The sequence below is a fragment of the Nerophis ophidion genome, linkage group LG22, assembly GCF_033978795.1.
Source record: "Nerophis ophidion isolate RoL-2023_Sa linkage group LG22, RoL_Noph_v1.0, whole genome shotgun sequence".
In the NCBI taxonomy this organism is placed as follows: domain Eukaryota; kingdom Metazoa; phylum Chordata; class Actinopteri; order Syngnathiformes; family Syngnathidae; genus Nerophis; species Nerophis ophidion.
This window is the reverse complement of record NC_084632.1, coordinates 10,713,209-10,731,260: the sequence shown is the minus strand read 5'-3', so window position 1 is coordinate 10,731,260 and position 18,052 is coordinate 10,713,209. Positions and strand designations below refer to the sequence as shown.

At 36.5% G+C, this 18,052-nt stretch overlaps 1 protein-coding gene across 2 annotated transcripts in view; it reads right to left on the bottom strand.

Annotated features, from left to right (window-relative positions):
* Positions 1-313: 313 nt before the first annotated feature.
* Positions 314-18,052, bottom strand: part of ect2 (epithelial cell transforming 2) — a 94,851-nt gene continuing 77,112 nt past the window's right edge. The window contains exons 24-26 of one of the 2 annotated variants that reach the window (XM_061883256.1): positions 15,024-15,152; positions 7,574-8,139; positions 314-1,106 (exon numbers count right to left, since the gene is read on the bottom strand). In XM_061883256.1, the coding sequence (XP_061739240.1) occupies positions 7,606-8,139; positions 15,024-15,152 (663 nt within the window). In that variant the 3' untranslated portion in view covers positions 314-1,106; positions 7,574-7,605. The remainder of the gene's footprint in view (positions 1,107-7,573; positions 8,140-15,023; positions 15,153-18,052) is intronic. The other variant, XM_061883257.1, reaches the window with a different exon arrangement.

Here is an 18,052-nt window from a genome sequence, read left to right as displayed (position 1 = left end):
TATAAAATGTGTTTTGTGTTCATATTTTGTCAAAATGTATCTTTAGTTGTTTTTTTTTGGAGTGTTTGTATAGGTTGTTACTACTGTAATGTACATTTTTATGTCCTGTAATGTATATTTTATGGAAAATGCACATTTCTTTTACGATTTATACTTCTTACAGTATTTTGATTTCACATTCATACAACTTGACAGCCACTCAACTCAAATAGACACATTATCGGAAATGATTTAAGGTTTTAAATGTTGATATTGTTTGAAATACAGTAAGTACATCACATTTAAGTGGTTTTAAAAAACACTAGAAAGCAGGTAAGTTTCTCATGTATTTATTGATACACTATTGCAATAATAAATGAAAGAAAATAACATATAGGTAGTAAATCTGATTTCAAATGAGGTATAATTAAATGCGGGTGCTAAATCTGAATTGGTCAAATTAAAACAAATGTTTCAAACATAATCAGCTGTCAAATCTACTTTTTGATTCCATTACAACACACCTGTTAAAGTAAAAAAAAATAAAAAAATAATAATATTTAATATAGATCGATAACAAAATGTATTTCACAAAAATAAATACGTACACAAGACTTGTTTCTGGAAATTATACACAAGATAAGAGGGACAGAATATTTGAAAATTAAAATGTAGACTGTAGTGCATTTTTATTACATAAAAAAAATTGCACCTTTTCAGTATTAGTACAGTATAACGTTTAAAAGAATAAAACAACTATTAGATACTTTGTCTTCCTCACAGAATAATAAAACATTAAAAGGCTAAGATACATATATATGTGTATTTATAGAATGTATATAACAGGAAGTCTGAAGTCAATGTACAAATGATGGTAAACACACAAACTGTGTGTGTGTGTGTGTGTATATATATATATATATATATATATATATATATATATATATATATATATATATATATATACATACAAATATGCAGGCTCAATGAGATAGAAGGCCAGTTGGGTGTGGTTGTCCGTTCAATGATTGAGGACGTCAAAAGAGATGAGTAGTTGATCGACTGAATGTGTGGTACTTCCTCTCAAACGCAGAATGTGCCTTCACTGGAGAAGGATATCCTGAAAACTACAAGAAAAGAAAAACCATGATTAAAAGTCACATAATATTAGCAACGAGTCAACTGATGCAAAAGCTTTATGAAACCAAAAGGAGTGATACCTTCAATGTGTCACTAAGAAAAAAGAATGTGACTGATACAGCTGCTGTGTCTTTGGACTATTAAACATCGGAATGTGTTTATAAAGAAGCGTTTCTTTGAGTCACAGCTCATACTGAAAGAAGTCAAAGGAACGGCCGGTTGCATTTGTCATTGGTTTTTGGCGCAAAATGGATCTAAGAAAAATGAAGAATTCCGATGGGAGGGATTTTTTTTTTTTTAATAGCGCCAAATACAGTAAATGGTCTCATTTTTCCATTTGGCTCATTGACCAGAGTTGCAAGCATGTATGCATACATACGTACACACAATATATATATATATATATATATATACATATATTAGGGGTGTGGGAAAAAATAAATTCGAATACAGATCAAATCGTTTATGTTGTGCGATTCAGAATCAATTCTAATTTTTAAAAAAGCGATTTTTTTTTTACATTAAAAAAAAACAAACGTTTTTTTTTTTAATCGATCCAACAAACCACTACACAGCAATACCATAACAATGCAATCCAATTCCAAAACCAAACCTGACCCAGCAACACCCAGAACTGCAATAAACAGAGCAATTGAGAGGAGACACAAACACGACACAGAACAAACCAAAAGTATTGAAACAAAAATTAATATAATCAACAACAATATCAATATTAGTTATAATTTCAGCATAGCAGTGATTAAAAATCCCTCACTGATATTATCATTACACATTTATAAAAATAAAAAAAAAAGAACTATAGTGTCACAGTGGCTTACACTTGCATCGCATCTCATAAGCTTGACAACACACTGTGTCCAATGTTTTCACAAAGATAAAATAAGACATATTTTTGGTTCGTTTAATAGTTAAAACAAATTTACATTATTGCAATCAGTTGATAAAACATTGTCCTTTACAATTATAAAAGCTTTTTACAAAAATCTACTATTCTGCTTGCATCTCAGCAGGCTGGGGTAGATCCTGCTGAAATCCTATGTATTGAATGAATACAGAATCCTTTTAAACCGGGGAAAAAAATCATTTTTGAATCAAGAATCAAATCGAATCGAAAAGAATCGATATATTATCGAATCGTGGGACACCCAAAGATTCACAGCCCTAATATATATATATATATATACATATATATATATATATATATATATATACATATATATATATATACATATATATATATATATATACATATACATATATATATATATATACATATACATATACATATATATATATATATATATATATACATATATATATATATATATATATATACATATATATATATATATATACATATATATATACATATATATATACATATATATATATGTATATATATATGTATATATATATATATATATATATATACATACATACAAATCCATATATATCTATATACATACACACACATACATACACATATATATAAACATAAGCATATATACACATATGCATAGATATAAGTATATATATACACATACGGTGGCAGAGGGGTTAGTGCGTCTACCTCACAATACGAAGGCCCTGCAGTCCTGGGTTCAAATCCAGGCTCGGGATCTTTCTGTGTGGAGTTTGCATGTTCTCCCCGTGAATGCGTGGGTTCCCTCCGGGTACTCCGGCTTCCTCCCACCTCCAAAGACATGCACCTGGGGATAGGTTGATTGGCAACACTAAATTGGCCCTAGTGTGTGAATGTGAGTGTGAATGTTGTCTGTCTATCGGTGTTGGCCCTGCGATGAGGTGGCGACTTGTCCAGGGTGTACCCCGCCTTCCGCCTGATTGTAGCTGAGATAGGCGCCAGCGCCCCCCGCGACCCCGAAAGGGAATAAGCGGTAGAAAATGGATGGATGGATGGATATACACATACACGTATATGTGTATGTATATATACGTGTGTGTATTTGTATGTATATGTATATATATATACACATGTGCATACATACACACATACATATATATATATATATACACATATATACATACATATATACATACATACATACATACATACATATATATATATATATATATATATATATACATATATATATACACACCCACACACACACACACACACATATAGATGTATGTGTGTGTATATGTATATGACACAATTGTGAAACACCAACACAGTAATGCCATACTGTATCATTACAGTCAGTGTCAATACAAAATACTACAACAACATAAGCTCGGCATGTATGTCTTTATGTCGTAGTTACAAACAGTATCAAATTTTCTGCATAAGGATATACATTTTATTGTTTTATATCTGTATATGTGATCGCAATAACAATTTGTGATAATGATTTGGGATAAAGGTACACATTATAGAGGTTTCACAAATATCATTCACCGTTTAGGAATTCTAAACGTTTTATACAGTGTACCTCAATAGTCTGAAAATATTGTATGATAATTTTCTGCTTTAATAATAAAACGTTGCAAAAAATGAATCATGTGATGAATAGCGAGTTAACTATGAAAGCCACCGTCAATCATGGTAGTGATAGCATCTCGCTCAAGGGCAGTTTGGCTGTGGAATGTATCATGAAGGAGGTTTAACACCATCTCACACTTCAATCCTCCTCAATAGATGCTCATCCATTGGCATTACCCACACACCCTCTGAATGGTTTCATTCTTAACCCAAAAGCCGTGCTTAGTTTAACGAGCTCAAATCTTTCAAGTCCAACCCCACTGCATGTGTGGCTTTGTCCGAGAGGCACTTGTTTTCATCACCTACCACTTCCCCCGCAGCAATATTTTACGCAAATTCAATCTCTACTGTCAGTGTTTTGCTGGTGACATTCTGTCCAGCAAACCAAACTCCATACTCGCTGTCCTCATTTTTCATCCCCTGCTTATCAGAAATAAAATCCTGGTTCACCTCAAACTTGCTCAAATCAAACAGTGAAAAAACTAAACTCATTGATACATATCCAAAGTTGACAAGATCCAATTTTCCAATTTTGCCTTTAGCTGCCAACCTGCATTGACCACTGTCAATTCAATCAATTATCCATATCATCACTAAGTCTTGCAAATATTAACAGACTTTGGCCACTTAATTTGTGTCTACAGTCACCTCTCCTTTGGATTACTGCCACATTCTCTTCTTTGGTCTCCCCAAGAAGTCTCTCCACTGCTACCCAAGCCATAACTAAAACCCCCATGTCCTGTAGCAACTTTACTGGCTCTCAGGTAGTTCTATAAAGGATTCCTGTGAATCTTCAAAGTCAGCCATTGACCTCACACTGCCCCGTATCCGCCTCAGCAGACTGCTTTCAGCCGCTCCACACCCAAACTTTGGAAATCTTTAATACCTGACAACCGTAATACTGACTCTCTTCACATTTCCAAAACCCGACTCAAAACTCATCTGACTGCAAATACACCGACAAGTTTAATACAGCGGTACCTCGGGATACGAGTTAAATTTTTTCTGTGACGTAGCTGGTGCACTGCAAAAACTCAGTGTTCAAAAACAAGAAAAAAATACAAAAATTAGGGGTATTTTATTTGAAGTAAGCAAAATGATCTGCCAATAGAACAAGAAAATTCGGCTTGTCAAGACTTTCCAAAACAAATAAAATTAGCTAACCTCAATTAACCCTAAAATACCTTAAAATAAGTATATTCTCACTAATAACAAGTCCACAATTCTTGGTAGAATTTTTTTTTTGACCTTTTTGCTCAATATGTTGACAAATATTCTTAAATGAAGTAAATGCTAGTGCCATTATCTTGACATAATGATATGCGCTGGGCATTATGATTTTTTTGTTTTCATGGTTGAAGTAAGAAATTATTACATTAGAAAAGTAGTTTTATACTTGTGAGTGTTGATGACACACCTTTGCAAAACTTGTTGTTCTAGTTTCAAGCATGTTTTACTCAATATATGTCATCAAATCTCAGCAACAAGCTGTAATATCTCACTGAGATCATTTAGGACCAAAACACTTGAAATAAGTAAAGCACTAACATAAAATCTGCTTATTGAGAAGAATTATCTTATCGGACAGAAAATAAGCAAATATCACTGTTATTTGAGATATTTAATCTTACTTAGATTTCAGTTTTTGCAGTGTGCCTCAAAAACTTGGATTGCAAAACAGTGTTGCTCTTTGTTGTGCTTTACCTCCTACCTAGGGCTGGGCGATATATGCGATATATCGCGGGTTTGTCTCTGTGCGATATAGAAAATGACTGTATCGTGATATTCGAGTATACGTTCTCACGCAGTTGTTTTTAGCTGCGGGCATTCCCACTCCTTGTGTCTCCTTCCCACAGAGTGTAAAGCGCACCTTCTTACATACGTCACATACGTATACGCCCTCGCGGAGCAGAGAGGTAGCAGCATGGGTAACGTTAGCTGTGATGCTAGTGGAGCCGTGCGAGTGGTAATATGAGAGAAAGAAGGTGCGAATGAAGGAAGAATTAATTCCCAAGAAAAACCGCACGGGGTGTCCATCGTCTGGCGGTGGCGGTGGTTTGGCTTCAAGCTGGAATATGTCGAATATTTGTCAAGTGTGCGGCACAAGCGTTGCTACCAAAAGTAGCATTACTGCTAATATGTAGCATCATTTGAAAAGTCACCTGCTAACAACTGTTTAATAAATACAGTCTTGGTCAATTGACTTAGTTGTGATTTCCTTCTCTGCATGAAAGTTTAAAATGAGCATTTATTAATGCAGTATGAACAAGAGTGTTTTAATGTAGACACATAGAATCATCATACTGCTGTGATTATATGCATCAAGTGTTCATTCAAGGCTGAGTCAAAATATCAAGATTTATATCGTGCATCGCGATATGGCCTAAAAATATCGAGATATTAAAAAAAAGGCCATATCACCCAGCCCTACTCCTACCCCTTGCCCAATTTCAACATGTAACATGCCTTTTGTGTGTGTTTTGGTTGGATCTTATGGGTATTTACTGCGGCAATCAACAATTAAGACGAGAGACAGTTTGTATCCTGAAAATTCGTAAGCCCAAGTCTATGAATGTTCTCATTCATCCGGGTTATTGTATTCTCAGGGCATCCAACTGGACTGTACCAAAGTATGGGGAGTTTACATTTTACAATGTCATTTCTATATATCTTGTTTTTCACAATTTACATTTATTTCTAAATTAATAAAATTTTTCGTTTTTTAATTTGTTTTTAATGTTTTAATTTGACTACACGGGGGAAATTGCTTACATGTGGTGGATAAAGTTCTTCACGTTAATGCAATAAGATCTGCTTTTTCCGTGTACTTTTACACACACACACGATTTATGGTTGCGTACCTAAATGGGGCAGCAAAAAATATTTGAATAAAGTGATCATTTTACTTTTTAAATATTCAATCTATACTGTATGATAATTTTCTGTTTTATGCTAACGCAGGGGTCGGGAACCTTTTTGGCTGAGAGAGCCATGAAAGCCAAATATTTTAAAATGTTTATTTGTGAGAGACATATAACATTTTTTAACACTGAATACAACTAAATGCGTGCATTTTTAAGTAAGACCAACATTTTTAGAGTAAGTCTCTTGTTCTTTTTGATTACATTGTTATTTTGAAGCTAACCGATAATAAATAAAATACTTCTTACCGTGAATACGAATTCTAGAAAACGGATGGATGGATTGAAATGCATGAGAATGTTTTATATTTTGAACGTTATTTTTAACACTGTGAATGCAGCTGAGATAGGCTCCAGCACCCACCAAGACCCGAACGGGACAAGCGGTAGGAAATGCATGGATGGATGAATTACTTCATTATTCATTACTTATCGTGTTAAGCAATGTCAGCTAAGATTTATCCGAGAGCCAGATGCAGTCATCAAAAGAGCCACATCTGGCTTGAGAGCCCTGTGTTAACGCAATAAGAGCTGGTTTTGCCATTTACTTTTCATTCTTTAATTGATGGCAGCAGATCATGGATTTAGCCATCTTGTACAGAGCAGCTAGTACAGTGTACCACATACAGATTGAAAAAGAAATACAAAATCTGCACCAGTCCACCTTGTCACCAAAGCCCAGCCACCAAGTGATTACCACTGACATCTCTGCCAGCTTGTACAACAGATTAAGACTGATCCCAAAACCCCTCAAAACCTTTCCCCTTTGTGTGTTTAATAAACACGTTGGAATTTATCATATATAAACAGGTAGTAATGAAGGTCAAGTTCAACTGAGGCACACAACCTTAATTTAGATCAAATCATCATCAAAAGGTTTAAGGTTTCTGAGGAGTTAGTTTAGGAATGCAAAGGTGTAAAAAGAAAGCACCAAATGTTGTAGCAAGCATTGCTCAACAATTAGATTGTGTTCACCCTTAATTGTGATAGTTGTGAGGTACTTGCTCACATGATACTGATGAACCTGGGCTTGGTCTGGGATTAAAGCAGCGTCTCCCTTCGAGGACTGGACTGGACTGCTTTGAGAGGGTCCAAAGACATCTTGGCATCCCTACATAACTCTGAAAATGTCCTGCCGATGGTACGTGGAGTTGGGAGCATTGGCTGGAACTCCACAGCACGTCCGCAATCAATTTGCTCTGACAAAGTTTTGGACTTGAGCAGAGAGCTGGTTTGGGTCGTTGAAACCGAAGCCGGGTTGAGATGAGATGCATTGGCAGAATGTTGGGGAATAGGGAGGCTTGAATGTGCTGGTTGGACTGATGACTGAGCTTTGACGATAGGCGATACAGCCTCTCGATTTCTGGGGTAGTAACTAGCAATAGGGCTTTGGTTTACTTCGGCGTCCATGTCAGAGTTGAGGACAGTACTATTGTTTGCTGAGCCGCAAGGGCTACGGACACAGACAGGAAGTCTGCCACTAGCAGGAGGGTGGTCCAGAGAATTAGAGCGTTGCACTGAGGTGCTGCTTTTGGAACAGTCACTCAAAGTGAACGTGGAGGCAGACCGAGACATCTGGAGTACGAAACAAAAAGGGAGTCAAATGGAGCAGGGTATTTAATACATATTAGTCCCAGCAAAAAATATCAAAAAGTTGTGTAAACCTTGTTGATGTACACTAAAATGGTCAGACTGACAAAGCAGTTATGGCTCTCTGCAGTGGAAACTCGATTTCTAAATACCTCGTTGTACAATATTTTCGACTAACAAACCACGGACCAAATATAAATATGCTTTGTTGTACGAACCATTATCTGTCCATCCACTCATTGTGTGCCTTCAGCAAATCCTTTCTGTGCGGGCGGATCATTCTACGGTGCTCATTCAGTCAGGACAGCGGTGCTGTTGTGAGCTACTGTGCTAAGTGATACTTAGTGTGTTTTTAGCCTTTTTACAGCATCTTTTTATTTTTGCTACCTCAAAATGAGTCCAAAGAAAACAATGGACAAGTGATGTGTGGTTTGATACATTCATGAATGGATTTTTTTGTATTATGGCTAAAAAAAATTGTAAATCTATTTGAAATTCAAGGCATCTTTCTGTTGGAATAAGTCAGGGGTCAGCAACTCAAAATGTTAAAAGAGCCACGCTGGACCAAAAATACAAAAAACAAATATGTCTGGAGGCACAAAAACTTAAAAGCCTTATACAAACAAGTCTTACAATGAAGGCAAAACATGATGTAAATGTCTATGTTAGCTATAATAGCCTACAATCAAAATGACTACGTGTCGCAGGCTGACGCAAATCTTTGTTCATAGAAATGTTGAAATTTTATATTTATTTTACATGTTTTTACAACATTGAAAAACATTGGTAAAACAGAGGATTCTCGGAGGGGGAGATAACTCCTTGAAATTACTGGCTTACAATGGCCAAAAGGCATAGATGTGTGTGTCCAAGTTAAAGGAAACGGCAGGCTGTGTTCTTCTAATGGATTAATTACAATCTTTGGCAAACTGGGTAACACTTACTGTGGTCTGGAACAACATGGCAAACAAACAACGATCAGAAATGCAGCCAAGATAATGTGTCATGAGACATGCGAATATAAATTAAATACACAGAGGACATAAGTAAAGGTAATTAATCCATCCATCCATTTTCTACCGCTTATTCCCTTTCGGGAACACAGATAGACAGACAACATTCACACTCACATTCACACACTAGGGCCAATTTAGTGTTGCAAATCAAACTATCCCCAGGTGCATGTCTTTGGAAGTGGGAGGAAGCCGGAGTACCCGGAGGGAACCCACGCATTCACGGGGAGAACCCACGCATTCACGGGGAGAACCCACGCATTCACGGGGAGAACATGCAAACTCCACACAGAAAGATCCCGAGCCTGGATTTGAACCCAGGACTGCAGGAACTTCGTATTGTGAGGCAGACGCACTAACCCCTCTGCCACCGTGAAATTTAAGGTAATTAAATTAACTCAAATATACCTAAAATGAGGCATAAAGATGCAATATCTACATAAAGCTAATCTAAACTGCATGTTAGCATCAATTAGCACTACACACAAGTCTATTACATCAACAAAGCTCACCTTTGTGCGTTTACAAACAGCATAAAACGTTTGGTGGACAAAATGAGACAAAATACTATCGTCAGTGAAGAGTGGACACAAACATATATATATATATGTTACAGTGGGCTTTCTAACAATTAGGAATGTTTGTGTCATGTTTATCCTCCTACAGAAACCATATTAAAACAAAAAATATATTTTGTCCCCCATCTTTTTCCATTTTCATACATTTTTAAAAAAACTCCAGGGAGCCACTAGGACGGCGCTAAAGAGCCACAGGTTGCCAACCACTGGTATAAGTTACCAGTATCAAACTGTGGTTTACACATTCCACCGGAAAGGCCAAGTGTTAGCAAAGAACAGAAGAGTTAAAGGCTGGGCTACAGTACACACTCGTGGACTTGTCCTGCACACTTCCACACCACGCTTTTTAGTGACAATGCGCTCTACCCCGTGCATGTCTGGATTTCTGCTCACCGCGGGTAATATTGTCGAATTTCATGACCACTTGTATTTGACTACAGAATTAATGCATTACGGAACAAAGACTTCCTGTCTTTCACTTTAAAATGTACTGTGTGGGAATTCGGAGTGGGGGTTGGATGCAAACTGCTACCTAAAAGGTAGCCCCGAATCTATTTGTGGCGGCCTAAACATATTCCTTATTTTCTCCTACAGATGCGTATGCCTCACCGTTGCCCCAACAGAACTGAGGAAGTACTGTTTACAGTAAATGAGCACTTCTCTGTAGAGACTAAATGGTTTCAATATTTGGGTTAAGTTTGGCAGGCCAAATGAAAAGCTTTGGCAGGCTTACATGCCTTGTTGCAGAACATTGCTGTCACCATGGTAAACAAGCAGAGATGCTTTCCAGCAGAAACCCCCGACCCCAAGGGACTCCAAAACAGCTGCTCTGGTAATGCTCTTTGCTACTACATTAGTTAGCTTACAGTGTTTTTGTTTGGTGCGTTCTGTTGCATGTGGTTTAGTCACTGTGCCATCTCCTTTATTGATAAGGACACTGGGAACATATTTTTCCTATTTACCGCCATGGGGGCGAGGGTTAGTAACAGAACCGAGCCACACTATAGAAGGAAAGTCTTCAGTAGCTAATCAACTCCCAATCATGGGGAGTAAACTATCTTAGATCATATCATTTCTTCTGGCCGAAAACAAGACGCAGATAAGTAGCTAACCACTAATATTAACCACTAATATCACAGTCAAAATGAAAGCTTGTTCCCATAGGCACCATAAACTGTTAATAATGTTTAGACAAAAGTGTATATTATATATACTATTATATATATAGTATTTATATAGGTGTGTGTGTGTGTGATGGATATGTGTGTATTTTGGGTATATGCATGTGTGTATGTATGTGATTGTGTGTGTATGTGTATATGTATATATATATATATATATATATATATATATATATATATATATATATATGTATGTATATATGTATATATATATATATATATATATATTGTATATGTGTGTGTGTATATGTGTGTGTACATATGTATATATGTAAGTGTGTGTGAATTTAAATGTATTATATATAGACAATATATAGCAGCAACCACTGAATTGAATTATATTATAAATATTATTGTATTATATATTGTATATATATATAGGGGTGGGACCTAATAAGTTTACTTCTTCCCACTCCCTTTTGAGCCAATCTTGACATCTACAAAAGATTAGGCACATGTAATGTTTTCAATGTAGGTGTAAAAATAATGTATCTATATATTTATTTTGTATTTTATGTCATTCTCTTGTTTTGTTTGCATGGCTCAAAATAAACCCATTCAAACCAAGTTGATGGCGAACCTTGAATCTGGGTGTGTCCTTGTTGCTAAGACCCTCAACCTGGCAAGACATGTTTGACCGCGTGTGTCTTCATTTAGTCTGGTCAGGCATGTGACTTGAACCTAATTAAAAAGACTGAAAATAAGCCAGGGTCTGGGGACCCCAGCCAGGTCCAGGGTGGTGCCCTGGAGGGGGAATGAGGGGGGCAATATTTTACAGAGATGAAAGACGGATTTTTGACTATAGACGGAAAAATCCCATGCCTGTCTAATGGTCTTGTTGTTGTCCCGCAATCTGTGATCACAGAAAACAGACCTGGATTTATTAGGTAATCCATCCTATGTTAAACAGGAAGGCTTAGAGTCACCCAGTATTTGGGAGCAAAGCGGGTAAAACTAAGTGTAGTTCTACACACTTTACTTGGTATTTGTTTAAGCAGTACTTCACCAGGGTGTGTACAGAAACCGTAAAATATAATACCAACATTACATTGGTTTGCATCAGTTGGACCCCGGGACATTGTGTGTATGTCAAAATAGAGACAAAACTCGTGAAGAGTTAGTTGATAGCCACCTATTCAGGTTTTGTATTTTACTTTCCAGTACACAGTGAAACCTGAAATTATGAACCCCGCATTACACAAACTTTTGGATTAATAAACCACAGATGGAACAAAATATGCTTTGTTGTACAAACCTTGTATCCTTGTACTAATGTTTTATTCACCCATTGTGTTTCAGACAGCATATCCATTGGAGGCAAGCTGATCGATCTCTGTGATCAATCAATCAATCAGCAGAGCAGTTCGGCTGTTAGCTACTGTGCTCAAAGCTACTTTGTGTTCTTAATTTTTGTCTTTTTTCAAAATTTCCGTATTTATTCATTTCTGCTCTTTTAATGAGTCCAAAGAAAGCAAAGGACAAGCGATGTGTGGTTTGAAACGTTCAGGTAATATCCACAGTGGTGTCGACACAGCCTACCACCCGGCCGCTTCTTTGGCCGCACACCAAGAAGATTAACCAACAAGGTAAAGTAGATTTTACTTTCTATTCCTAATCATTGTTGCAACCTGGCTGTTAAATTTAAGGAGTTTTATGAGTGCATCACAGGGCTAGTGACAATGTGTGTGTGTGAGCCCGGAAGGCAGCTGCAAATAAAGACAATTCAGTTGCTGGTGCTTTAGTTTAACCACTAGGTATGTTTTTTTTAATATACAGTACTTCATATGCCTTTATATTGTGTCCAAAGCCTACAAAACTTTACAAAAATACTAACTTTTATCAAGGCTGTAAACCAGGGGCGGGAACCTTTTTGGTTGAGGGAGCCAAGAAGCCAAATATTTTAAAATGTATTTCTGTAAGAGCCATATAATATATATTTTTTAATACTGAACACACAAACAAACGCCTGCATTTTTAAGCAAGAGCAACATTTCTAGACTACAATAGGTCTCTTATTCTTTGTAATAACATTGTTATTCTGAAGCTAACTGTGGAGGGGGCGTGGCCTGCAGCGAAGCGGGGTGTTGTCAGGATCAGCCTCGAAATCAGCGACAGGTGCGTAGATGGCCCATCTGGGCCTTGTTATCTAATCACCTGCCGCTTGGTTATAAGCAGCAGCCAGGAGGAAAGACGGGGTTGGAGCTGGAGCCAAAGCACAAACGAGGACGAAAGACAAAAACTGAGAGACTTATTGAAAAATAAAACAATATTGTAACCCTGAAACAGGATCTCATGTCGGTGCTTGGTGGTCTGAAGAACCCCCAGGAGGGCAAGCCCCACACTAACCAATAGTAAATAAATATCTTCCTACCATTAACGCAACTTCTTAAACAGGTGCGGTAGAAAACGGATGGATGGATTAAAAATGCATGAGAATGTCTTATATTTTGAACATTATTTTTAACACTGTGATTTCAAGTGGAATTATTCATTACTTATCGTGTTAAGCAATGTCAGCTCAGATTTATCCGAGAGCCAGATGCAGTCATCAAAAGAGCCACATCTGGCTCTGGAGCTGTAGGTTCCCTACCCCTGCTGTAAACCATTAGCCATGTTTACGTTGTTCAGTAGAAGCATTTGAGTCTCATCTTAAAACTCATTTGTATACTCTAGCTTTTAAATAGACCTCCTTTTTAGACCAGTTGATCTGCCGTTTTTTTTCTGTTTTCTGTCCCCCTCTCCCTTGTGGTTGCCCACATATGCGGTCCTCTCCAAGGTTTGTCATAGTCATCATTGTCACTGTCACCGACGTCCCACTGGGTGTGAGTTTTTCCTTGCCCTTATGTGGGCTCTGTACCGAGGATGTCGTTGTGGTTTGTGCAGCCCTTTGAGACACTTGGGATTTAGGGCTATATAAATAAACATTGATTGATTGATTGATTGATGGTTTCTTATGGAGAAAATTGCTTCCATATGCAAACTTTTCTATTTACAAACCCTGTTCAAGAACCAATTAAGTTTGTAAATTGAGGTTCCACAATATTTCTCTAGTTTGAATTGAAAATAAATATTTGTTTTATTTTGGCACCCTCTCAGAACCAGAATCAGCTTTATCATCCAGGGAGAGTCTATTTACGTTATATTTTCCAAACAAGGATGCTTTGACAAGACCTGTTTTTTTGGTCAGTACAGTGCTGTATACTATATGCCTGTAATAGTTTTTAATGTCTAAAACTGAATTTAAAATGCCTTTAAAATGTATGAAAGGCACAAAAGAGTGTTTGAAATGTATAATTTCCCATTTCATTGTTGACAATGACAGTACAAACATGTTGTATTTTACACCGTTTTTTCTAAAGTTAGGATCAGGCGTTCACACTTGGTCAACTTCTTTGGTAACTCTGTGTAAACAAAACTTAATAGCATCCTCACACTTATCTTGTCTTTACATACACTTTAGTCATTAATAACAAAAAATCAGCTGAGAAAACAAAAATAAAAACAAAGAACAAAGATGGGCAGAATGTCTACCATACATCATCAGCATGTCATTGTTTTCACAGTTTCATTATTTAAATTTTCCTGAAGAAACTCTCCTGAGGGAATCAATGGAGTACTGTCCATCTATCTTTAGCTATTCAATGTCTGAGTCACTGCATGGTTTTAGGACTTTTTATGAATACATTTCTGGTATTATGTTAATTTAACCCCGTAAATAGCAGGGCTCTACTGTAAAGTTGGTTTTACATTTTTTAAATGATGGTAAATTCTGCTCTATAAATCAAAATATAAAACAACTGACTTTATAATGCATGTTGCATGCACTGTGCCATATAGTGTACATACATTTCTTATTTATTTATGTTTATTACTTTATATTTGAATTTATATTTTATGGGGAAATGTGTATGTTACAATAAATTGACTGAAAAACATTTATTTGCAACAATTATTTAAAAAAAAAAACTACCTTATGTATTAAATTAGTGTATATTTTTTTAAATAATATTGCCATTTTTGCTGATGTGTCCAAACTTTAGAGACACACTTTTGTCAAACGACACATACACAGGTTTAAGTTCACCAGAATGACTTACAGTCAAAGTAGAGCTGCTGCGATTTTCAGAAGTCAGACGCGGGTTTTTCTCATCAGGGGTAGTGCTGGACATGAACGCCCTCTGGATCGCACGCTTTGGAGTCTTTGTGAAAGAAAATGCCCGCGTCACCTACAACAACACAGAAACAATGTTATCTTTTTAAAGTTAACGCTTGGTACTGTTGGAAAGTAACTACCTCCAGGCCTTGAATTTTTACTTTTTAAGGTCAAGGCAAGTGTTGCCTTAAAGGAGGGCTCATATTTTAGGGCACCAAGGCAAACAATCTATTTCGAGGCAGGGACTCCTAAACATACATATTCATACAGACACATATATACATACACATATTCATACATACACATATACAAATACATATATAAACACACACGCGTATATGACATACTGTACAAATCAAATGTCAATAAATTGATATAGACTGTATCATATAGTATATGACCTAAATTGTAGTAAACTTGTGTATAAACAAATACATAAAACGGCATGCAATATTCATTCCATTATTGTTGACATCAGCAACTTATTTTCAACGTTTACAAAAAAGTAAACAAATCCATGTTAGTTACACACGTGGTCGTTGACAGCCACAAATCACAATAAACATTCACGATAATAATAATAATGTCGCGCTTTTCTATTGTTAGATACTCAAAGCGCTCACAGAGAAGTTGGAACCCATCATTCATTCACACCTGGTGGTGGTAAGCTACATCATTAGCCACAGCTGCCCTGGGGTAGACTGACAGAAGCGTGGCTGCCAGTTTGCGCCTACGGCCCCTTCGACCACCACCAATCATTCATTCATCATTCATTCACCAGTGTGAGCGGCACCGGGGGCAAGGGTGAAGTGTCCTGCCCAAGGACACAACAGCAGCGATTTGGATGTCAATAGGTGGGAAGCGAACCTGCAACCCTCAGGTTTCTGGCACAGCCACTCTACCCACTACGCCATGCCACCCCCAATACAGCTCATAAACAACATTAACAGGTCTAGAACTGCTGAGGTTCGAGGACAAATTATTAAAAAATTTAGCACTCCATTTAAACTATGAAATTAACCTACCTAAAGAAGTTCTGTAGCTTGCTACATTTTACCCAACGGCCTGCCATTGTTCATGTTTTCTTTTTTTGATTCGTTCCTCTGCATTTTGAGAGCTACTGACCTAAATTTACCAAACACCTGACGTCCTTCCAGACCCTGATGCAACAAGTGTTTCTCTCGGAAAATCTTGGCTGTTCTCGTTGTCGGTTAACCTTTGACACACGCTTCCAAAATGCCTGCATTCATGTTGTTTATACCAATTACCGTTAATTATGCGGTGTCTTAAAACAGTTGAAAATGTAAGAAAAAAAGTCATGTCGACGTGTTTTTATCAATTTATTTTAAGAAACAATTACGTTATAATTGTCCATTATAGGGATGTCACGGTATAAACACTTCTTATCATGGTAATTGTGTCCAAAAATAGCATGGTTATTAACGCATTAATTTCAAATGTGCTCAAAATTTCAAAAAATTACTTATAACAAAGTAACTCCTTAAACAACCTCGCGCCAACATATCTCTCCGACCTCCTTCAGCCTCACTGTCCCACCCGATCCCTAAGATCAGCCGAACAGCTGCTACTGACGGTCCCTGACACAAGGCTGAAGCTTAGAGATGACAGAGCTTTCGCCACTGCTGCTCCCAAGCTCTGGAACGACCTACCTCTGAGTGTTAGACAAGCCTCCTCTCTTCCTGTTTTTAAATCTCTCTTAAAAACATACTTTAATTCCATGGCTTTTAACAGTGAGTGATATCCATCCTCCAATGGCGCCCCATAATACACCTGCTATGAACCTGTTTTTATGTTTGATTTATTTATTTTTATCGTGTTCTGTTTGTGTTGTGTTTGCTCGGTTCTCGTATTATCTTTTAACTTGCCCATTGTACAACACTTTGGCTACCCCTGTGGTAAATTTTAAATGTGCTTGATAAATAAAGTTGATTTGATTTGATTTATACTGATATCTTTTAAAACAAGTTGTATTTAAAAAACACAAACACATTCAAAATGTGTATATATATCTGAAGTAAAAAAGTTGAATGAAAAAGTTGAACTCTTGGTGCCTCATCGACAACTCAGCCAACGTTCAATTCGATGACATGACAAAGCATTTGAGCTCATATTGATGTTATTTAAACACTGATCAAATCAGCAGTTAAATTAAAGGATGAGTGACCATCCCATTAAACAACCTAAAGGCTTTATAAACAAGTTGTGGCACACTGCAAAAACTGAAATCTAAGTAAGATTAAATATCTCAAATAAGGGTGATATTTGCTTATTTTCTGTCCGATAAGATAATTCTTCTCACTAAGCAGATTTTATGTTAGAGTGTTTTACTTGTTTTAAGTGTTTTGGTCCTAAATTATCTCAGTAAGACATTACAGGTTGTTGCTGAGATTTTATGACCTATATTGAGTAAAACATGCTTGAAACTAGAATATCAACTGTTGCAAAGCTGTGTCATCAACACTCACAAGTATAAGATTGCTTTTTCAAAGCAAGAATGTCTTATTTCAAGCATGAAATATAAAATCATGACTTTGACGCAATTGTGTCTCAATTAAAAACGGATGACTTTGTGGTTTTGTTTTCAATGAAACAATAGAACATACATACTCATATAATAGTACACTTGGCACACTACAGCAAACTGACAGTTAATATTTAAACATTTAACATGTGACATTTGTAAGAATTTTGAACAAAAATAGTTAATGCACATTCAGATGAATTCTTCAAAATTAAAATAAAAAACAACAACATTTGGCCGGGCTATATGTATGTATATATATATATATATATATATATATATATATATATATATGTAGGTGTGGGAAAAAAATCACAAGACTACTTCATCTCTACAGATCTGTTTCATGAGGGGTTCCCTCAATCCCAAAATCTCCTGATGATTGAGAGAACCCCTCATGAAACAGATCTGTAGAGATGAAGTAGTCTTGT